Consider the following 23,822-nt stretch of genomic DNA (forward strand, 5'->3'; position numbering starts at 1 on the left):
ACGCCTGGTCACACTGCACCCAGGTCTAAGGACATCGTATTATTTGCTTATGACTTCATAATAATTGCCCTGAGTCACTTTAAAAGGTAGAATTACTGTCAACATACTTTGTTTATTAAAGCAAAAGAGATGTGTATCTTTTAGAAAGCTTTTCACTCCCAAAAGATTACATCAGTAAGGTTGTTCTGAAACTGGGAACTTCAGGTATCTGGAAGATTCACCCCAAATACCCTATTGCTGATTGATCTATAGATGCCAGATAAGTGAGGAATTGCTGTATGAGGCAAATATTTATCGAAATACCCACACTCGCTGACCCTCAGCAGGTGCTAAATTCATCTGCTCTTGACTTGTGGTCACAGTGGACATTTTTATGTTTTTCGGTCCTAACGTGGGTGATTGGACAGACCTTGCGCTCTCCAGGCCGTGGTGAAAACAGGACGGGGCCCGCATCTAGTTCTCTTGGAAATGGTCCGGGCAGAAGCAAAGCACAGGCTTCGTGTATCTAACGTCAGACGCAGTCTCCTGGTTGTTATTGTTGGTTGTTCCTTTTGGACTGGGGCTGGAATATTCCAACAGTCTGTTCCTGACAGCAGACCAAACAACTTTTATTCCTTTCTTATGTTTCTCGTGGCTGGTCTTCTTGTTTACATGCTTGCCTGCGAAAAGCTGATGTTGGGATGTGATGATGGCTTGTCTGCTGCCGAGTGGCTGGCGTTGGTACACTGCAGCACCCCTCCCCTCCCCTCCCCTCGCCTCCCCCGACCTGGCCCCTGCTCACATCTCCCCCTGCCATTAGCTCAGAAGATGGGGCACCGACCAAAGGGAAATTTGACAATGGCCATTCCAAATGCAAGCAAAGAGCCCCTCTTCTCCTCTTACCCATCTCACCCCTGCAACTCTACTCCCACTAAAACTTTCCCTCACTGTTTTCCAGGGGCCCTAGTGCTGTTTTTGTTTTGTTTTGTTTTGTTTTGTTTTAAAGATTTTATTATTTCCTTTTTCTCCCCAAAGCCCCCCAGTACATAGTTGTATATTCTTCGTTGTGGGTTCTTCTAGTTGTGGTATGTGGGACGCTGCCTCAGCGTGGTCTGACGAGCAGTGCCATGTCCGCGCCCAGGATTCGAACCAACGAAACACTGGGCCGCCTGCAGCGGAGCGCGCGAACTTAACCACTCGGCCACGGGGCCAGCCCCCCTAGTGCTGTTTTTTATTAACTCAAGCTGAAAGCAAAGATTTCAGCCCAGGTACACGGGGGAGCTTCAGGGTGTGGCTCCTGGGGAAAGTCTTAGAGCAACAGCCTTGCACAGACTCAGCTCCTGCTGAGTTTCTCATCCTTGGCACTATTGATGTTTGGGGCTGCATCATTCTTTGCTGTGGGGACTGTCCTGTGAGTTGTAGGATGTTCAGCTGCATCCTTGGCCTCTACCCACTAGATGCCAGTAGCACCACCTCCCTTGAGTTGTGATAATGGAAAATATCTCCAGACATTGCCAATATCTTCTGAGGGGCAAGGTCACCCCTGGTTGAGAACCTCTGTGCTAAGGAAAAGACACATGGAGACCCTACCTTTCCATCTGCACTGGGCACTGGGGTCTGGGACCAAAGTCTCAAGGACTTTCACCCTAGTGCTTGGCTGTTGTCCTCTGTCTAAAGCATTGTCATGGGGATGAGGAATTAGACCTGTTTGTAGGGACTCCTGGGTTGACTGGGAACTTTCCAGCAGTCAGAGTTGTACCAAGGTGAAATGAATGGCCTTGGGAGTGGCTGATCTCCCTCTATGGGGCAGGCTGGATATTGTCTATTTGCTCCTTCAGAATCACTCCTACCCTTCTCTTCCCTGCTCTGTGCCCCAGAGTCTCACCTTAGGGACTCCATTAATGGGCTCCCTTACCCTCTGGCTTCCAATGGGAGGGAGGGAGGAAGTGAGGTCAGGGCATTTATTCCCCAGGTCGTGGGGGACTAGCTGTGCCCCTCAACAAGGGTCTCAGCTCCTGTTGGGTGATGACGCTTCAGAGCGCCCTCTTCTTCAGGCCCAGGGGTGGCAAGAGAGGCCTCTCGGATACTAGCCCTGTTGCTACCCTACCCTGTGCCTTCACTAGGCTCTCCCCTCCCTCGTAGCTGGTCCTGGCACCAAATCCTCTGAGTTCCTGTTAAATGGGATAATTTGAGTGTGTCATATATTTCTTGCTGGGGCTTTGTCTAACACATGAAGTCATGGGGATTTTATATTGAGGATACATGGACTTTTGAGGTCTCTTCTGACCCCTAGATTCCATGATACTTCGGTCGGCCCGGGTCAGTGTTTCAGTTCAGAGAACTTCTCATCTTGGTTGAGAGAAAATGCATATCTGTTCATAACCTATATTTGCATCATTGCTGTGGAGGAAAGATGGGCACATTGAGAATGCCAAGAATTAGTGCTGCAGACAGTATTGGTCATCGAACCAAGAACCACCTTCTTTCTCTCTCACAGAATCTTGACTCTTTTCACTCTGCTCAGAACAGCCATGTCCTTAAAGAGACTCTGGGCTATTCCTCAGCTCCAAGGTGTGAATATCAACTTATATCATTCTGTCCTGCTAAGATTAGTTTAGGCACGGGTATGTGACACATTCTGGTTTAGTCGAAAAGGGAGTTCTGCAGGGGAGCTACTGGTAAAAGTCTTCACTCTTCAAAAGAGAAGTGATAAAACGCTCTTCCCTTTACCCATCTCTGGATACCGTGAGAGGATGTGACATCCGGAGCTGCAGCAGCCATCTAGCCATTATGAGAATGGCAGAGTCCAAAAATGAAGGGATCTGGATCCTTGATGACATCTTTGAGCCAATGAATTAACCAAACTCAGAACTATTCTTTTTCCAGAATTATGTCATGTGACGTAATAAATGTTCTTATTGTTTAAACTACTTTTACTCGGGATTTCTGGTACTCGGCCTGCAGCCCAAAGCACCGTAATGCACCATTCCAGGCATTTATCTCATGTAATCCAGGAGTAAACTGCAGAGATTAAAAATACCAGCAGCTTTCTTTCACTCTCTCCTCGAAAGACGTTTGAAATTTGGCTTCCGTGTTACCTTGCTCTCTAGATGTTTCCTCTGCCCCATTGGCTATTCCATCACACTCTTTTCTTGGATCCTCCTCTTCCTGTTGGAGGATTCTTCTCTTTTTTAGCAATAGTCACCACATGGGTGCCCTCACCCAGTGCAATAAATTTCATCACCAGGTAGACACTGATGACTCCAAATGTTGGTCTCTGGCCCTGATTGCTGCCCTGCAGTCCAGCTCTGCATATCCAACTGCCTACCTGAACTGCCTTTGGATATCTAATGGACAACCCCAACTTAACACGTCCAAAACAAACTCTTGCTGTGCCCCTCAAACCTTCTTTTCTCCAGGCTTCTTTAGCTCAGTGAATGGCAGCTCCCTTTTGTTCAGGCTAAAATATTAGAGTCATTTTTTACTCCTTTCTTACTCCATGGCATGGAACCCATACCCTACATCTAAGCATTCAACGTATGTCCCAAACATTTATTTGTTACCTCTTTCGCCACTACCATCCTAGCCTAAGCCACAAATCTCTCTCTGTTGCACTACGGCAGCAGCTCCTCTGTCTCTTCCTGCTTCCTCCACAGTCGGTCCTGAGCACATCAGCCCAAGCGATCATTCTTGAATAAGTCAGATCTCATCACTCCCCTGCCCGAGACCCTCCAGTGCTTTCCCATCTCACTTAGAATACACTCAGAAGTCCTTATGCGGGCCTACAATGCCCTATATGATTTGGACCCTAGACAACTATCTCTTTACTGCAACCATTTGAGCCTCTTTGATTTTCCTTGAACATGTTGAGCACACTCCTACCTTATGACCTTCACACTGACCATGCCCCATGCCTGGAATGTTCCTCTACCAGTGAGCCTTGTTTATATCACTCATTTTCTTCAGGTTTCTACTGAACCATCACTGCCTCAGAAAGAACTCCCTTTAATACTCTATCTAACCTAGCATTCCTTTTCATCCTTCGCCTCTTTACTCTGCTTTCTTTTAATTCTTGTAATTCTCTACTCCTTGACAATCTATTACACATGCTTATTATCTGTCTCTCTGACTTGAATATAAGCTTGTGGGAGCAGGGACTTCGTTCACTGCTGTGTCTCCTATGCTTAAAACCACACCTGGCCGTGATAAGTGGTCGGAAAGATTTGGTGAATGAACGAAGGACTCAAATGTCAGCATCCCCTTATTGTAGAGTGGGGAGCTTATGTAGAGTCTTAGGTTTAGGGGAAGAAAAAAGGCAGCTAGGATTGGAACCCAAACCTTTATTCTCCTGGTCCAGGGCTCTTTCTATGACTTCACACGGTCACCTACATGCATAAGTTAATGATTATTTTTCCTTAAAAGGTGATTTGCATTTTTATAGGGAAGAAAGTCATTAAGCACAGAAACGGGTCGCCAATTAGGCAGCTTGTGTCAGCTAGCCAGGAAGGAGATTTCGTGTGTGTGTGTGTGTGTGTGTGTGTGTGCATGTACAGGGGTGGAGGGTAGTGGTGGTAGGTGATGAGAGGTGCATAGCATCTTCCTGGGTTTGGAAATCATGTCACACCATAAAAGCAGTCTAGTATGTACAAAAGGTGACCTGGACACTTCCTTCCCCTATAGCAAGGGCCAGGAGTAGAGTACACGCATCTTCATGAGGAAATCAGCTTTCTAAGCATTTCAGGAGCAATGAGAGAAAATGATTCACATAACCCCTTTGACATTTAGACCCCAAGATGGGCCAGAGAGAAATTAAGGAAGCCAATGGTGGAGCTAAGTGTGGGAGATTAGCTGCCTGATCTCAAGACCCTGCTTAGATGTGTCTGATGCAGAGTCTCAACTGTAGCATCTGAGGAGTGGAGTGAGAAGTCTGCATTCAGGATTGGGGTCAGATCTTTTGAGAATAAACCTCCTTCCAGCAAATTCAGTTTAGCTTGGGATATTCAACTCAGATGAGAAGCATACCTGAAGGTGTTAACCAAGTGGCCTAGTTTGCTGTATAAGCTAATAATAAAATTTATCCTTTATTGGGTGCTTACCATGTTCCCGATGCTGTGTTAAGAGTTATTAATAATAAAATCAACAACCATTGCTAACAATTATTAGCTGCTTATTGCATGGCAAGAATTGTTCTAAGGGTTTAATTAGCTCATTTGATTCTCATGAGGACCTTACAAGGGAGGTGCTAGTAATTTCTGCATTTTGCTGATCAGAGAACTGAGTTCTAGAGGGATTGCGAATTTCCCAAGATCACTTGGCTATAAGTGGTGGAGCTGGGAGTTGAACCCATGAGGTCTGACCCACAGCCTGACCTATATTAAACTGCATACTGGTACTCTCTCATTTAATGTTCACAATGCTTAATGCTTCCTATTTTCTAGGAAATAGGTGCTATCATCCCCTCTTTATAGTCTCTGCTATATTGTATTGCTGTAATCCAATACAGGAGCTCAAGTTCTGGTGCCTTGAGCCCGTCAGTCTTGAAGAAATTTGTCATCTCCTTTATGGTCTGTGAATGAGAAATGTTTACACTTCTCAGCACACTGAAATGCTAAAAAATTGCTGAGAAAATGAAAGAAGATCTAAATAAATGGAGAGAGACAATGCGTTCATGGATCATGACAATACTGGTAAAATGTCAATTCTCCCCAAGCTGATTTATAGATCCAGCATCATCCCAATCAAAATCTCAGTAGGCCTTTTTTGTAGAAATTGATAAACTGATTCTAAACGTAATATGGAAACACAAGGGACCTGGAATAGCAAAACAAAACAAAACCAAATGAAACGAACAAAAAAAAAAGCAAAAAAGTTTATAAAAGAATGAAGTTGGAGGACTAATGCCACCTGACTTCAAGACTTATTACAAAGCTACACTAATCAAGACAGTACTGTGGTATTGGCTTAAAGATGGACAAGTCGATCAATGGAACAGACACAGGTCTACACACATATATGGATAGCCGATTTTTTTGACCAAGGTACAAAGAAAATTTAGTAGGAAAACATAGTCCTTCCAATGAATGGTGTTGGTACGATTGGACTTTCATATATAAAATAATGAACTTCAGTTCATTTCTTTCATCACATAGACATTAACTCAAAATGGATCAGAGATAAACATAAAACCTAAAAATAGAGAATTTCTGGAAGGCCTGGACTGAGGCCCGTGGGCAATAAACATTTTTCCTTGAAAAAAATAACAAGACGTAAACTATTGATATCTGCCACAACAAGGATGAAAATAAAAATAATGAGGCTGAGTAAAAGAAGGCAGGAAAAAAGGGGCATATACTGTATGCTTCATTTACATAAATTCCTTAGAATTGCAAACTAACGTATAATTGTAAAAAGCAGATCAATGATTTCCTAGGGTTGGGATGGGAGTAAGAAGGGGCAGAAGGTGGCATTATTAAGGGACATGAGGAAACTTTTGGGAGTGATGGATATGTTCGTTACCTTGACTGTGATGATGGTTTTACAGGCATATATCTATGTCGGCATCACTGAAACTTATACTTTAAATATGTGTAATTTATTGTATGCCAATTATACCTCAATAAAGCTGTTTAAAAAAAACCCAAGTGGTTAACATCTCTGGACATAGGCTGATACGTGTGTGACAAGCTGGCCTGAAGGCACAAAAGTATACAAACCCTTCTCCCTAGACACACAGACACACACGTACACACATGCATTAATCACAAAACTCTTACAGACTTAGATAATGCTCTCAAGTTTTTAGGCCATATTCTTCATCCTCTTCATCCCCGCCCTCTATGTACTGTCTTACATATTCCTGAGATTCTGTAGAATAGCCTTCTGACTTTATTTTCACTTCAATAGGTTTTGTGTGAAATCTAATGCCTCGAGTGTACAAGATTCCAGACAGAGCTGTAGGGTGGAGAGTGGAGAAGAGATGGGGTAAGATGCTAACCTATCACCCAGCAGGTGAAAGGTGCCACTTAACCTTTCAGCTTCTGGAAGCTGAATTTTGTAATGAGCTGTCACTGTATTTATCACCTAACAATTACTGCAACCGGATAAGGTGTGAAAAAACCTGGAAATCATTACCCTGTCAACTACGTTGGTATCTTTGATGAAGCTGTCTATGGCGGGGTCCCAGATATGCTTGAAAATCAGCACGTGGCCTGTTAAAATGGTCTAGGTTCTTTCTGTCCCTTCACTCTGCAGACTGCCTCTGGCTTACAATACAGCAATTGTTTTGTCAGATCACGAAGGGAGTCATATTATTAGAACATTCTGACTTGACGTTATACATGGTTCAGTCCAAATTGCACACGGCTGGTTCAGCTGCAGTTCAAGAAAAGCACTGTGAGGCCTGAGCTGGTGCTGGGTAACAGTACTGCCCGCCCAGGTGCACTCCATACGGTGGTGTTTACCTTGAAGAATATGCCATAGTCTAAGGTGTGTTAGGTTCATAAAAGTGATTTTGTTAGCATGCTTCAGGTGGAACCAGCTCGCAGCATCAATCTAATTGTAGTAATTTATAATCACAAATACAACTGGCAAGTAGACCAGAATGCTTTGAGGCTGCTCTGTCAATAGGCTCACTACATGAGGAGCCAAATGATCACAAGGTTGTTTGGTGTCCACAGAATCAGAACAAAGACTTACTTGATCTTGGAATGTTACTGTCAATGGCTTGAGGCACTTTTGCTCACGATAGGGATAGTCTTGGAAATAAGGTAGCTTAGACTAGTAAAATGCGTATACACTTCTATTTTATATATAGATGGTTGGTTTCTTGGTTTACTTCCACAGTTGGCTAATTACATCCACTCTGTTTTACTACTTTGCATGCATTTTACTAGTCTAAACTACCTTATGGTTACAATGGAACCATAATGCTTTGGTCAACATTGCCAAGACTGTCTTCCCTAAATGCCTCCATGTTGAGGGGCTCTGCCATCCAGAGGGCCTCTAGGACCCTCTGATTCTTTTTACTGCTTCCTTGGCTAACCAACCCCTTCTGTTCACACAGCTTTCATCCAAACAGGCATGATGCAGCCACTTAGTTTTCTGCTCACTAATTTACACTCACATATACCTCCTCCTCATTATGGTACCCGCATATCAGGGAGACTGAAGTTGGAGATGCTGCTATACTCTTCTATTTTATATATAGATGGTTGGTTTCTTGGCTTACTTCCACAGTTAGCTAATTATATCCATTCTGTTGTACTAGTTTGTATGTATTTTATATATGCATTTTACTAGTCTAAGCTGCCTTATTTCCAAGTTCTTTGGAAATCCTTAACCGACCTGCCTCCCCTCTTGCTTCCCATACTAACTATTGATTTGAGTCCAAGATTTGCCGTAAACTAACCTGTGATTCAGCAAACCCATTCATCTCAATGGCTTCAATATGACTGTTAATAAAATGGGCACAATATTTCCCCATCTCACGGCATAAATTTCTTTTAAAGGGGAGGAGCAGTGAGCATGGAAAGAAGAGAATGAGACAGAAAGATTGAAAAATGAAGGCACATGTAATTAAATTCTGCACTATTTTTAATATCTGGTCTGTAAATCTAGGAAACATGATTGTCTTTGGGGAAAAGTCAGCTAAATAAAGTAATAATCTGCCACTGCTATAAATCTGATTTTCATTTTTTTTTTAAAGATTGGCACCTGAGCTAACATCTGTTGCCAATCTTCTTCTTTTTTTTCCTTCTTCTCCCCAAAGCCCCTCAGTTGTATATTCTAGTTGTAGGTCCTTCTGGCTCTGCTATGTAGGACGCCACCCCAGCATGGCCTGATGAGCAGTGCCATGCCCCCGCCCAGGATCCGAACCCGCAAAACCCCTGGCCACGGAAGCAGAGTGAGCAAACTTAACCACTTGGCCACAGCGCCAGCCCCTGGTTTTCATTCTTATCATTCCTTGATTTAACGTGATGAAAAAATATTTAGATTAAATCAGAACCTTAATTTCCAGCCAAGTGGCGAATATTATTTTTATTTCTTTTCCCTCCCTAACTGTTACGGTCAGAGAGAAGAAACCTCAGAATGTTAAGTAGTTTGTCTTAAGACCCTTAAAACTAACAGAACTAATATGCAGCCTTTAACTACTGAATGTCAAATCTCCAGATGAAAATTTTAAATTCAGGCAAAGAGTCCAGATATATAATCTTTGTGATGGTAAAGTCAGAATTTAAAAAAATCGGTCTGTAACTGAGTGTTCACTAGACACTGAGGTAGTCATCAGTGACTAGTGATGTGGCAAAGCTTTATCCAGATTTCCACACAGCAGTTCTTTCTGGTAGCAAAGCCCTGCTCTCTAGACAGCTTTCAGAGTCTGTCAAGGATACTACCCTTGCCTGAGCCCATTTCCTCATTCTTTATCAGGTATTTTCTGGAAACCTCTGTTTCTTCTCACATTTGATCTCAACTGTGAGGAAGACAATCCTTCCAGTCGTACATTCTATGAGCCAACTTGATGTTTCCAAACCAGGCTGACACCCTCCAGAATCTCTCTCCCCATAAACTCTGTCTCCACTCTTTAAGCTATCTTGACAGAATCAAGCACAACACACATGCCTTAATAGGTGACTTTTGGCCTCTGAATAAAGCATTACAGGGTATTCTGTTTCTATTTTTCTTGACTTTCTGCAAAGTAATTTTATATCCCTTAGGAACCAAGAAGCATTTCCTGTAATTAAGGTTTGCTACTGGCACTTGCTCCTTGAAACATTCATCTGTCCAGCTCTTGGACTGAGAGAACTGCAGGTTTCGGAGCAGGGTGGTCATAGTCCTCCCTACTCTGGAGTCTTGGATAGAAAGTTCTAGAAACAATGCTCCAACTGTTTCTTGAGATTTTATGAGCCCTTTAATATACTAGTTGAGATGAATAGGAATGGGCAAGAGCCTCTTGGCCAGCCCTGAACTGAACTATCACCGATTAGCTGCGTGAAACTTATGTTCTCCGTGTCTCAGTTGCCTCAACTGAAAAAAAAAACCTTGAAGGGATTGAAAGCTAGCGGCATCTAAGGACTCTCTGAGGCAAACACTATTAGTGTCTTTGCACTTCTCTACATTTATCAGCCTTTCTTTGGGCCAATGGATTGCTGGTAGAAGTGATTTATTGTATTTTCCCAGCCTGTTCTCTAAAATGTCCCGTACCCTCTCTCTTCCTATGTACACTGCTGCAAGTGAAGCACCCTGGGATGGCAGAGCCACGTGATGGAAGGAATCCAGACCCCTGAGGATAGCTGCCCAAGAGAGCCATCGACTGTCCCAGGAGAGAGAACTAAAGTGTATTGTGCTTAGCTGCCAAGATTATAGGGTCTACTTGTTACTGCAGCTTACTGCAGCATGACCCTGACTAACGTGTGCTTGCAGTTCTAAAATTCTGTGTATCTAAGGAAGGGTAGAGTACAGGGCAGAGGTAGAAAGAGATATGAGCACAGGATCTAAACCTGCTGTTTAATTGGATGTTATACTCAAAGATGCTTCTCTAAAGGAGTTAGTGAAAAGACTGAGGGGGCTCTGGATAACACTTACGATAGGGGATGCACGGTTCTTTTTGGTGTAACACTGCTCTGTGTATTATAATGCCCTGGTCAAACCCAGAGAAATATTTTTTAAAAGAGAATAAAGGCAAATTGTGGGAAAATGATGACAAACCTCCTTCATCAGTAAGAGAACTCAGAATAGGTCTAAGGACAAAATAAGCTCACCAATACTGCACTTGTGACATTCATATGGAGATGGTGAGCACAGAGCTACCAGAGACTTCTCAGTGACTGTAATATTTTTGTTGTGCTGCTTGTAGAATTTTTTTCTTGTCATATGGAAAGTGATTAGGTCTGGGTGGCTAATGATCATTTGGGGAAAATAGACTGTTCCTTTCATGTTCTTAGTTGAATCCTTTTTCAGAATGGATCCCCACAGATAGCATTTTCATCTTGACTTATTTTTACTGAGTGAAAGTACCATTTTCAAGAAACCCCCAAAGCTTCGTATTTTAGGATAAATGAGGCCTCTCTGTGGGAAAAGAAAGCCACAGAAGACACTGAGAAACCACATGGCCCTGTGTTAAATCAGAGAAAAAGTCTGGTAGGGATGTGAAAGCCCGTTACGCTCAGGGGTCACATTCTGTGTTCCAGCTCCTGTTTACTTTCTGGACCTTGGTCAGTGTCTTTTTGACAGTGTAATTTCTGCAATGCAGCTGGGCTTCGAGACCCATAATCAAACACAGAAAGCCTTCAGCAAGCCCATGCAGGGGAGCTCAACTGTACTTGGTTTAAATGAGCAAGTTAAATCTCCGTCCAGACAAGCTCCTTTGCAGGCCCATGACTCTTACACCTGCAGGACACTTCATCCTTGAACATGCTTCCCATTTCCCAGACAAGCTCAGGGGATCTGCATACCCCAATACAATTCCCGTCTGCACTGAAGTGCTTTGTAGTGGTGATTTATACCTCAATAAAACTACATCTTGAAAAGGAGAATTGGTTTGATTCTATAACTGACATAATTTATGCACATTTTAGTTTTGGAATACACAGTATTTACGAAGGGAGGGAAGTCTTTGTGACATGATGTGTATATCCACGTCGACAGAACCAACGATGTAGGGCAGTGTAAATGTCCTCTGGCATCTTCTCAGCACTGGACTTGCATTCTTACTGAGATGGCCTCCACAGCCTCGAGCAAGGGGCCTCAAGATTTTCTGAGGATCAGAAGCCTCTATGGAGCTTACTAAAATTATGCATTCTTGGTCTTCACTCTAGATCCCCTGAAGGAGATTTACTGTGAATGGAGTCCAAGAATCTGTATTTTAACAATCTTTACAGGTGATTCTGATCACACCAGAATTTGAGAAACATTCTCCTTCAAGTTAGGAGGTCAAACCTCTACTTCTGGTTTGCAATTGGTTACTACCAATGAACTATTTGCTAAAAGAAAAGGAAGGGGACTAACTGAAACCAAGGCTTTTGGGATGCCTTTTTTGTGTCAAGCATGGTGCTAGACACTTTAACTATATGTATATTTTAAATCTTGCAACATTCCACCAAAGTTGGTATTATTATCCTCATTTTGCCGAGGAGAAATTGGAGGTTCAGAGAAGGGAAGAAATATTAGTAAATAGCGGGGCAGAGACTTGAACCTAGCTCTCTTTGGCTTCAAAGAGCATATTTTTCCCACTAAGAGACACTCACTGACCATCCTGCTGGGCATTTTCTATGTGCCTAGCTTTGGGTCAAATGTTTTAGAGTTCAAATAGGTCCCTCTTTAATCTACTGAGAGACATTATAAGAAATTTCTTAAGAAGATAATGGTAAGTCCTTCCAAATACTTGGGGGACTTCTGTTCACTGTATGGTTGTGGACATGGCATTGCACTGACCAGAGACCCCACCTGAGACTCAGCAATCACTGTGTTGTCTCCTGGAGACCTGGTGACTGGCAGCTCTCCACTGAGTCTCCTCCTGAGATTGTCCTCAGCTGAAGAGAGCCTCTTCGTGCACGTTGTGCATCCTCCGCAGGGCAGCCCACATCCTATGACTGGTCCAGGCAAGGGGATCAAGGCTCATCCTCCTTGCTTCAGTTCCAGACAACTCAGAAGGACCACCCAGCTTCAGAGAGCCCGTGCGATTAGCTGGGCTCTTTATTGCGATTGCAGTGCAGTCAGTCCATCTCTCCCTCTGCCTAGTCCTGCTTCCTTTGCCACTGGTGGGTGCTCCTGAGTGTGCTCCCCATAAACGTACTGCATGCCAGTCTCCATCTCTCCAGAATTTGCTTCTCTGAAACTCAACCTGTGATGTTATTAAATGAAATTTTCCTTGTAGGTAAATTATGCTTATGTTTAGGCAGTGTTATGGAATGAATTGTGTTCCCCTCCAAATTCATATATTGAAGTCCTAACTCCCAGTATCTTAGAATATGACTGTATTTGGAGATAACGTCTTTAAAGAGGTGATTAAGGTTAAATGAGGTCATTGGGGTGGGCCCTAATCCAATAGGACTGGAGTCTTTATGTGAAGAGGGTATTAGGACACAGACACACATGGAGGCATGACCACGTGAGGACACAGGGAGAAGACGGCCGTCTACAAGCCGAGGAGAGAAGCCTCAGAAGAAACCAACCCTGCCGACACCCTCATCTGGGACTTCCAGCCTCCAGAACTGTGAGGAAATAAGTTTCTGCTGTCTGAGCCGTCCAGATTCTGGTACTCTGTTATGGCAGCCCCAGCTGACTAATAGAGGCAGATCTATGGCCACTTCTTCACTTTACTCCTTATTCTTTCATCTTTACGCTTAAGGAACAACCTCAAAATTTGAACCCGTTCAATTGCCCTTGAGGTATAATGAGGCAAGATAATGACTCTCAGTAGATCGAGTATTCATATTCCCTAAAATGAGTCAGAATAATCCTATTTTTAAAGGGGTGCAAAGGGAGTGTGTGGATTACTCCTCTTCTTTGCATCTCCCTTGCCAGGGCACGTGTCACAAACCTGTGGCAGGGGCAAATATACAGCCTGACCACTATTGTGGACCTGCATTGAACTTGTATTTAATGGGAGAAAAGGACAACATTTTCAAGTTCTCTCAGTCAGCACTTTTGGGCCCTCTGTGACTTAATAGTTGTCTGGTGGGGCTGGCCCCGTGGCCGAGTGGTTGAGTTCGTGCGCTCTGCTGCAGGCGGCCCAGTGTTTCATTGGTTCGAATCCTAGGCGCGGACATGGCACCGCTCATCAAGCCATGCTGGGGCGGCATCCCACATGCCACACCTAGAAGGACCCACAACTAAGAATATACAGCTATGTACTGGGGGGCTTTGGGGAGAAAAAGGAAAAAAATAAAAAAATTCTTAAAAAAAAAAAAGATCTTTCTTGCAGGTTCTCCATTTTTCTGAGCCAGCCCCTTTATCATCCCCAGCAGTGCACTGGGGCGTGTTTAAGTATCAGCTCTCTGAAAAGAAAACAAAGCCAAACAGCCCTGATTTGTGGTCTTTGCCGATTTCTGTGGTGTAAATACCCCCGCTTTGGCCATTATCAAGCTCCGTGGGTGGAGTCACTGGGATGCAGGAGCACAGTGGGCTTCGGGGGTGCTGGGACTGGCCGCCTCCAGCGCACCGCTGATTCTCACTGAAAGGCACAAGAAGGTCACGCGGTGCCGGCCTCCCGGCAGCCTGCAGATGCCCTTCCAGGTGTGCGTGTGGGCTCTCCACCTTCTCCTCACCTGGATATTTGCAGTCACCTCAGGACTTGCTGTTGTTTGCTGAATTTTTTGTAAGGGACTTACTTTTAAGAGTATTCAGGAGTTTGGCCCAGGTTTCCCCTAAAGGATTTTTCTGGCCATGCCCTTGTGGTATCTTCATTGTTGCTCCTGGAACCAGAAACTCAGAGCATAAGGGAGTTCAGGAGAACCACCAGGCCTACCCTGAGCCAGGTTACTAATGGCCCATTCTCTCACAAGGCCTCTCCTCACATCTGCTTCTCCCATCTTCCGCCTTCAGTAGTTTCTTTTAGCTGCATAGACTTCACTTCCTATGTGCTGTAGAACTTCCGGTTTCATTGGAAGCGTCTATTGAGGGCTTAGTATGCCCCAAGCACAATTCTAAGCAATTTACATACTTAACATTCATAACAACCCCTCCAGATAGGTACTATTCTCATCCTCGTTTTATAGATGAAGAAACTGAGGCACAGAGAGGTGAAATAACTTGTTCAAGGTCCTATGACTGGTTAGAGGCAGAGTTGGGATTCCAGTCAGGCAGTAAGGCTTCAGGTCCCTATTTGTAACCAGCACACCGTTCCCAAAAGAGCAGCAGAAATGTGTTCTTAGGAAGCATCGACCACAAGGAATAAGCGCTCCTTTTCATTAGGTGATACTAATAATTGACAAGTATTTACATTCTACTTAGTCTAGTATGAAGTTACATGCAAGTATGTGTGTGTGTGTAAGTGTGTGTGTGTATGGAATATTGAAATAAAGTTCAGCGATGAGAAAAAAAACACCTAGAAGTAATGGAATTAATGATCTCAAAGGACCCTTGGACTCTGAACATAGATAATTCTAAAGCAAATTGAAGATTTCAGGTGGTAGAATTGTCTAGTTTTCAGGTATAGAAGATCAAAGTTGAGAATCAACATGTATTTGAACATGTTCACTGTGCACATGTTCACTGCAGAGACTCAAATGGAATGAAGTACTGGCTTGCTTTAGAGAATGCTATGTTTTGTGTGTTTTTTTGCTTTGTTTTGTCTCAATTTAGTAAAACTGGCTGAGTAGGTTTAAGAAAATAAAAAGAGATGATTTTTGTTTCACTTTTCATTAAGAAATTAATATTCATGTTGAATGACTTGAGGAATCTCAAATAAATGTAACATGCTCTGGTTTGAATTCATAACTTGGTTTGGTTGACGCCTCTGAAGTGTCCGGTACTATGACAGGTTTTTGTCATAGAATCCTAGGACCAGAAGGGATTTTTAAGAGGTCATTACTTTACTTTAAAACATTACAATGATATGACAATCTAACTGGTTTTTAAAGACTTCCATGGAAATCCTTTTGTTACCATGAAAATGTTCAAAGAAAACATTCATTTTACTTAACTTACAGCCCTTCTCCTGCAAATGAAACAGAGCCTTATTTGGATTGACGTGTCTGCCCAGCGCTTTCTTATTTGTGTTGATGCTTAGTTTTCCATGTGATACAGACAACAGATTATTGATCTCAATGCATAAGGGAATTAACCATTTTTCTTTTGAGCACATGTTACTTTAAGTGCATTTTCTCATTTCATCTTCAAGATAATCCTCATATCACCATTTTATAAATTCAAAAAGAGAGATTCAAAAAGGTCAAGTAACTGGCTCATGGTCGCTCCACTGCTAAGCCCAAGAGCAAGGACATCAATCCAGATATGCCTGACCCCCAACGCAACCCCTGTGCCATGCTGCCTGGCTCCCTTGACGTCAATTAATAACCGCAATTGCGTATCACTTCTTCTGCTGAATTTATATAAAACTTTTAAGAAGCCTTGGTTCGATAGGATAATTGACCATTTTAACTCCAACCTGAATCCCAGGCTAAGCTGATTTTCTTGTGGAATGGCTGAATGGAAGAGGAATGGTTTACAGGTAGTGGGCAGACAGAGAGGAATCCATAACCCAGGTGATCAGCTTTGGAATAGTTCAGTGAGTGTAACTTTTACCCTTGCTTGGGCACTAGTCACGCTAGGTGGACTATTCCAGCCATCTCCCAGAAGACCTTCCCCCAGAGATTTCTGAATGGAAGAGGATTTCCTGGGGGCATCAGTGTGGCCAAGTAAAAAGATTCACCAAACTGAGCAAAATCTGGTGGCCTAAAATCAACCTTTTAATTTCAAATGTTAGTTTCAATTCTGGGTGAGGATGGAATGCCATTTGTATTACTGTTTCAAAGGAATTCATCTGAGTGGAACTGGACGAAACAGAATCGCACGAAATGTGTGTTTCTTCCATCACTACTCACCCTTGCCCACATTTTCCCAGGTGCTTCTCGCTGTTAAGCCAAGGAATGTTGAAGCTGTAGATCCTGAAAAGGACAATTCCAGTGTTTTAGCCTGCTGACCAGTTTCTTCCTTTTCATAACTACTTAAAGAATGTACGATGTTCTCAGGCCAGTGTGTGACGTCTCCAGCTTCCTGAACCTGAAAAGAGAAATAAAAAATGTGAAACTCTGGCAGAGACTGAGACACTTTTCATCACTTGAAGATTGCATAATAGCAGTTGGAAAAGCCAAATCCATAGTTTCATGAATGGATTCTATCATTCATTCATTCATTCATTCATGTGTGCAATCAAAGAAAGCATTTGTGGAGCTCCAGCTATGCATCAGCTAGAACTTCAAAAATGCATAAAATATGGTCCTGTCCTCAAGGAACCCACAGCCTTGCAGGGCAAACCAAAACATAGAGTGCCATGCAATGTTACAGGTACTGTGGTAGAAAATGAAGTGGATCTGGTGAGGGCACAAAGGAGGGAGATGGTAAACTTTGGGTGGAGTCTTGAGTGATGGATAGATGTTTGCCGGGAGTTTCTTATCGGGGCAGAATGGTAGAAGTGCGTGGTCCTTCACTGTCTGTAATCTGCAACTTTAGTCCTGTTGATTTCACCTGTTTTTCCACTCCTCCACCCCCACTGCCTCGTGATCCCTCTTTAATCTAAGATGTTGCTGCTTTTACCGTTTTGAAGCCACCAAGCGTGTCTGATTCTACCTCTCATCAGCAGTTTGCGAAGGTCACTAGAACCATATGCTTTTCTTGTTTCCCGAAAATGAGGAAAACTGGTGCTTTGACAATGTGGCTTTTAAACAGCTTAGATGCAAAGCCTAGAATTTGATTTTTCGGGAAAAAAATTGACTGGGCTTTTGGTTGGTTAGTACTGGCCAGTTTTTCATGTCCCTTTCATTTTCTCGCAGCCGTAAAGTTTAGTTTTGGGATGGGGTGTGTGCGTGTGTGTGTGTGTGTGTGTGTGTGTATCTTGATGGACCATAGTAGAAATGCATATTCTTAGAAAAACCCAGATATCTAAGCCACATGGGGCACATGGAAATCTTTCTGAGAACCAGGAATCTGAATCTTTGTAAAAGGAAAGTGTTTTTCCCGTCAAGAATGAAAAATCAAAACTAAATAGATGTTTAAAATGTGGAACAGAAAAATAAGGATTGCGTCTGGCTCATAGTAGCAGCTCAGCAAACCGTGTAGTGAATGTATCCAGCTGCCCTTCTGGGGAGGGGGAGGATTCCTAGAACTGTTTTCCAAACACAGCATAATTGGGAGTTGGTCTCCTTTTACTTCTGCTAGGATGGGAATAGCTTCCTATAATTTCGGTTTGATAAATACAGTATTTATAGTCTTGGTTAAGAGGGAGAAAGGGAATTTTCCTCTGAGGCACTTGCAGTGGCTAGGCAAGAGGACGTGGGCCCATGACTCATTTGCTCTGCCCGAACCCATCCATGGTCAGCCCAGTATCTCGGCCCCAGATGGGGGAGGAAACCAGCAGTGAGAGTTCCTGTGTTTCCAGCACTCTGTCCATTTCCCCTTTAGGTATTCTCGCCTTGAGGCATTTTAACTGCTCAAGGTGTCTGAGCTCAAAGGCAACCCCTCCGAGCTGATTTGTCTACGCGGATCCCATAAACTACAGTACCAGGAATAATATATGTATGTAGATTTCATTAATTCTTTATTGTGAAATGTAACACACATACAAAAACTGTATTAAACAAATGTAGAGCTTAATAAATTGTTATAAATGTAACTGCCACCCAGGTCAAGGCATAGCATCCTGCCAGGACCCCAGAAGTTTTCCAGGTGCCCTTCCAGATGCAACCCCTTTCTTTCCTTTGAAGGCAGTACTGCCCTGAGCCCCGTGCAGGGGGATATGTATTGGGCCTTATGCTTTTGGGCTTCTAGCTCTCCTCCGGCTATGTCCCTTTCCAAGGGAAAAGAAGTGTGTGAGGCCAAGAAACTATGTCCTCCTGGAAGCCACATCTCCCTTTCTAGGCCATGTACCAAGTACCGGGAGAGTGGGACTCCCTGTCCACATGATTCTAGGCCTACTTCCAGGTCTTCCTGGGCCTATTCGTCAGGTCCATCTTCCTGAGGGGTGGCCAAGGGGCAAACATTAGTAGGAGGCTGTGGATGAAGGTTAGACTTTAGGATAGGGACTCCATATACAGGAGCACGAAGGCCCTCAAAGTTCGGGATGGAGCAGAGGGTGGGAGGAGAAGGGGGATGGCCCAAGAGTCTGGGGGCTGGCTCTTCTTTTGTCACATGTTCCAGTGAGAAGCTCTAAGCAATCCAAGAATTCTAAGGTCCAACCTGACCTTCCAGGTTGCCATGAAGATATATTTGTCAAGGTAGGAGAATGGAACCTCTTTTATTTAATAGCTTGTTAACTTACAGCTTTTAAATATTTAGGCAGTGGTTCTCCCCACAAATGTTAGGGGTGAACCTGCCTAAAGGTACCTGTCTTCACTGTTAGGATCCTTCCTCCTTGCCTTTCTTTGTACTTTATCCACTTAGGTCTGCATTCCTATCTACTCCAGTCACTTTTCCCTGGGTTTGAACTCTGAATAAACAGATCACACAATATATATTCTTTTATGTTGGCTTTTTCCACTCAGTATTCTGTTCGTGAAGTTCATCTTGTTGTTGCCTATAGCTATAGTTTGTAATTTTCATTGCTGTATAATATTCCATTGTGTGTATATCCATCTATTTTAATGAACACTAAAAGTTTGAAGAACAATTGAGTTGCCTCCAGTATTGGACCATTATGAATAATACTGCTATGTAGGTCTTATCTGATGCGGGGTCGGTGAGCCGAGGAGTCGAAAGAAAGATTTCTTAGACTCTTAAGATCTGGCAGTAGTGCTCTTTTATTTAGAGAATAGTATAGAATAGCATGGGGACAGGACCCATGGGCAGTCAGAGCTTCTGCTGATGCTTCTGCTGCCCCCGCTGGCATGGGGACAGGACCCATGGGAAGGCAGAGCTGGTGCGTGGGGACAGGACCCACGGGCAGTTAGAGCTCCTGCTGCTGCCGCTTCTGCTGCCCCCGCTGGCATGGGGACAGGACCCACGGGCAGTCAGAGCTTCTGCTGCTGCCCCGAGTTGAGGGTTAGGGCTAATTTTATAAGGCATGGGTATGTGGGTCATCTCTTTACAAGACAAAGGAAAGAACATGGAAAAAAGTTAAAGTGGTATCAGTGCAGGTGGGGTCTGGTCAGTGGGTGATCCTATGACTTTTAGACAAGAATCAAATCAGATTAAGTAAAGGTTAGAAAGGTTAGAAGCCACCACCCTAAATCAGTTACATGAGATAGCCAGACAGCAACCAACTTAAGTTCTTGCCTTCCCCATTAAGAGTTTCTAGGGATAAGGTCATCTCTCTTCTTCTTCCTGGTACAGAGAGGGAGGCACCTTTTACAAATAGAGATTTACCTTACAAATGTAAATGTGTCCCAACAAGGGCAAGTTCCATTCCCCAGAGCCTCCTTCCCTGTCCCTGTTATCAAAAGCAATCAGCCCCAAATAATCCCGATGCCAAAGAGACATATCCTGGGGTGGCCAATTTCAGGTCCCTACAAGGTCATCCCCGCTTCCTTCACAAATGCAAATGTCTCTCAAAAGGGCAAGCAAAATTCCAGTCCTTGGAGCTTGCTTCTCATGTGCAGTTTTAAAAGTAACCAGCCTAAAATCCTCATCATTATCTATCTCTGTTGTGCACATACTCAGGGATGGAATTGCTAAATGATAAATATCCAGATCTTCAACTCTAATAGAAAATACCAAACTCTTTCCAAACTGATTGTACCAATTTATGTTCTCACCAGCAGGGTAGGAGAGTTCCCCTTGCCTCTGACAATGTTTGGTACTTCTTTTTAGTTTTAACCATTCTATAAAAGGGATATTTTTAGTATACTACTAAAAAGTTTCTGGGTTTTTTTCCCTATTATTTATACCTGAAGATACTGAAATGATTATAGTAATTTGGAGTTCCAAGTTGACTGCTAATAACATCAGTAGAGGTATATAATAATAATAACAACAACAATAATATTTATAAAAATAGCCATTGGGGCCAGCCCAGTGGCGCAGTGGTTAAGTTCCCATGTTTGGCTTTGGCGTCCTGGGGTTTGCTGGTTCAGATCCCGGGTGCAGACATGGTACCACTTGGCAAGCCATGCTGTGGCAGGCATCCCACATATAAAGTACAGGAAGATGGGCACAGATGTTAGCTCAGGGCCAGTCTTCCTCAGCAAAAAGGGGAGAATTGGTAGCAGATGTTAGCTCAGGGCTAATTTTCCTCAAATAATAATAATAATAAATGCCATAGTTTTTATTAGAAATATGGCAGCTAAGAGAAGATCTGTAGTCCTGGAAGATTCATAGACATAAGATCCAAATAAACAGGGTTAGCCCACAGAGAGTTTTAAAATAACACACAGATTAGCAGACTGACCTAGGGGGTGAACCGACGCTCCTGATACACAGTTGGTATTGACCTTATCCTTTCGTAGGGGTACGTACATCCCCAGAGCATGCTCTGACAGTCATGGTGGCTCTAGGCACAAATTGCTGAATTACCCAGCTGGGGCCAGTCAGGACCACCTTTGAGGAGGAGGTCAGCTGGGGGAGCCCATCAGCTTGCAGCTCGTCAGCATGCCCCATCTGGCAGCCTCTGTTCCTTCAGGAGGCAGCAATAACAATGTGCTCTGGTCAACAGAAAGTAAGCGACGTGTGTAAGCCTCTTCGGCAGAAATAGGCCCAGCCTCCAAACAGCACATTTCCTTCTCCACCTACTTGGGCCACTGAACTTCCTCACTTCACCTTCCTCCTGCTAATATCCTCAACCTCCTTGCCCCTTTGTCATTTTAATGCACCCTCCTGGGCAGAGCTCAGCCCTGGCTGAACTCAACTGTTTACTTTCTCTACATCAATCGCCCAGCTGTTGAGCATTGCTGGAAAAGCCACACACCCTGCAGATGGTGCCTCTATAATCTTACGGTCACCAGTGCCATCTGGGCCCGCGTTACTGTCAGGCAGCCCTTCTCTGTTTCCCTGGTCGGTTCAGCCTCCTATTCTCCCATTTGCATATTACAATGATAGCAGGTCCTCTTCTGCAGTCATGCATTGGATACCTACTCTAGACTCAGTTGGCTGTTGTCTGTTCTGCACAGGGCTATTTCAAACTATCCAGGCCTAATCACTTTCCATATGACAAGAAAAAATTCTAGAAGCAGCACAATAAAAATAACACAACCACTGAGAAGTCTGTGGTGACTGTGCTCTCCTCAGCTCTCTGGTTTTCTTACCCGCCCCTCTGCTGAACCCCGATCCCAAACTCCACTGTCAGCTTCAGTAGGCAATCTCTCCTCCCACTTCAGGAAGAGAGCTGGAGCCATCTGGAGTGAACTCCCTCAACTTCTCTTATCTACATCTGTAGTGTCGTTTTGCATCCCAACTCATTCCTTTCTCCTCCCCACCTTCTTCTGACGAGAAAGGAAGTGTCTCCTCTTGTGCTCAGGCTAATCCCTCTACCTGGCCTCAGTGCCCATCCTCTCTGGTCTTCTCAGGGACATCTCTCTATGCAACCTCTCCCTCTCATGACTTCTTCCCAGCCTTTGTCAAATAGGTTCATGTCTCTCCCTTAAGAACCTGGTGTCATAGGGTTCCTTGGCTTGACTGAGACCTTCATCCTAACAGGGCAGGAAGCAGTGCTATGGGTTGAGTTGTGTCCCTCCCAATTCATATGTTGAAGTCTTAACCTTTAGTATCTCAGAATGTGACCTCATTGGAAATAGGATGACTATTTCCAATAGCAGAGATAATTAGTTAAAACGAGGTCAATCACACTCTCTTTGGATCTCAGTCTCCTCATTGGGGACGTGGAGAGTAGATTGATCATCATTTTTGTGGAGTGCACTTCCCAAATCTGCGGGAATGGAGGTGGCGGGATGGGAGAAGGAGATCAGAAGCGAGAGCTCTGAGCTTGCCACCTCTCCTTTGACCAAAGCAGCTCCAGTTTCAACTGCTTTATATTTTGGAACTCTTGCTAATATTTGGCTTAAAAAAGTGTTCCATTGCTTAAAAAATAAAATAAAAAATTTAAATCTCCTAGCTTAGGCGATATCTCAGATCCTTCCCGACTGCAATAGACTAGGATCATGAGAAAGTTTTACCAGGTAAGGCATATGGGTTTGGTGAACATATAGCACAGATTTTTCTCCAAAAAGCCCGATTTAATAAAATTTATTTCTTTTCAGTACAAGAAATTTGTTACAGGACTTACTAATACAATTTAATTTTTAAGCCTTTTAAAGACGTTCATATAAAACATTCACAAATAGAAAAGTAATCTTTTTGGGGACCCTATGTTAGAATTTGGGGTTTAGAAATAAGCTCTCTGTCCACATGCATCTATGACACCCATGTGCAAGCAATCACTTGTTCGTGACTAGGACCTTCAGATGATGAGCTCTTGAAGAGAATAACTGTGGCTGCTCCATCTGTTTCTCCAGGACCTAGCTCAGTACCTGGTATACAGTAGGTGCTCAGTAAATGTTTGTTGCATGAGGATGTATGATGAAGTAGACTGTTTCCCTGGAGCTCTGTGAGAAGTTTTGGTGATAGGAAAGAAAAATAATTTCTTCCTAAAGGAAGGGGGGGTGGGGTGGAGTCCAGAAACACAGATTAAGAGGGACCGATGCTCTTGGCTTTGGTGTGGGTAAAAAGGGCAGGGCTTATGCTTGTAGGTAAGCTATCTCTGTGGGACGAGATAAGCATAGATGAGGAAGGCAACTCTTATGGCTCCCTCCGGTCAGTCTATTTAACTTCCTGGTTTCCTGGTAACCCATTTCATTTCCGACACTGAGGCTACATTTTCCCCATTTCTCCTTGGATGTTTCCCTAGCCTGGTATCTGATCCCTATATTTAAGGTCCTTGATGGGAAGGGACCTGGGCAGCTACTAAGATAAACCAGGTTCTCCAACCTTCTATATCTTCCATTTGGCCATATGCAACTGGCAATGTGGTAGGATGTTCATGGCAGGAAGACCAGTGGCCTGGAAAGTAGGAGAGCTGGGCTCTAGTCTCAGGTGTGTGACTTTGGGCAACTCAGCCATTTCTACGCCCCAGTTTCCTCATGCATAAGACGAAGGAGTCAGACAAAAAGCTGTCCTCAGTTCTGTGTCTTATTTAGGATATCACCTGGATATATAATTGGTGGGATCCCTGTCTCTCTTTCTCTATCTCTGTTTTTCTGTCT

At 43.7% G+C, this 23,822-nt stretch overlaps 1 protein-coding gene across 1 annotated transcript in view; it reads right to left on the reverse strand.

Annotated features, from left to right (window-relative positions):
• NEDD9 (neural precursor cell expressed, developmentally down-regulated 9) overlaps positions 1-23,822 on the reverse strand; it is a 179,854-nt gene that overhangs the window by 95,051 nt on the left and 60,981 nt on the right. Inside the window, exon 2 of the mRNA XM_008530705.2 lies at positions 16,521-16,698. Coding sequence (XP_008528927.2) covers positions 16,521-16,532 — 12 coding nt within the window. The 5' untranslated portion in view covers positions 16,533-16,698. The remainder of the gene's footprint in view (positions 1-16,520; positions 16,699-23,822) is intronic.

The sequence above is a fragment of the Equus przewalskii genome, chromosome 19 (assembly GCF_037783145.1).
Source record: "Equus przewalskii isolate Varuska chromosome 19, EquPr2, whole genome shotgun sequence".
Taxonomy (NCBI): domain Eukaryota; kingdom Metazoa; phylum Chordata; class Mammalia; order Perissodactyla; family Equidae; genus Equus; species Equus przewalskii.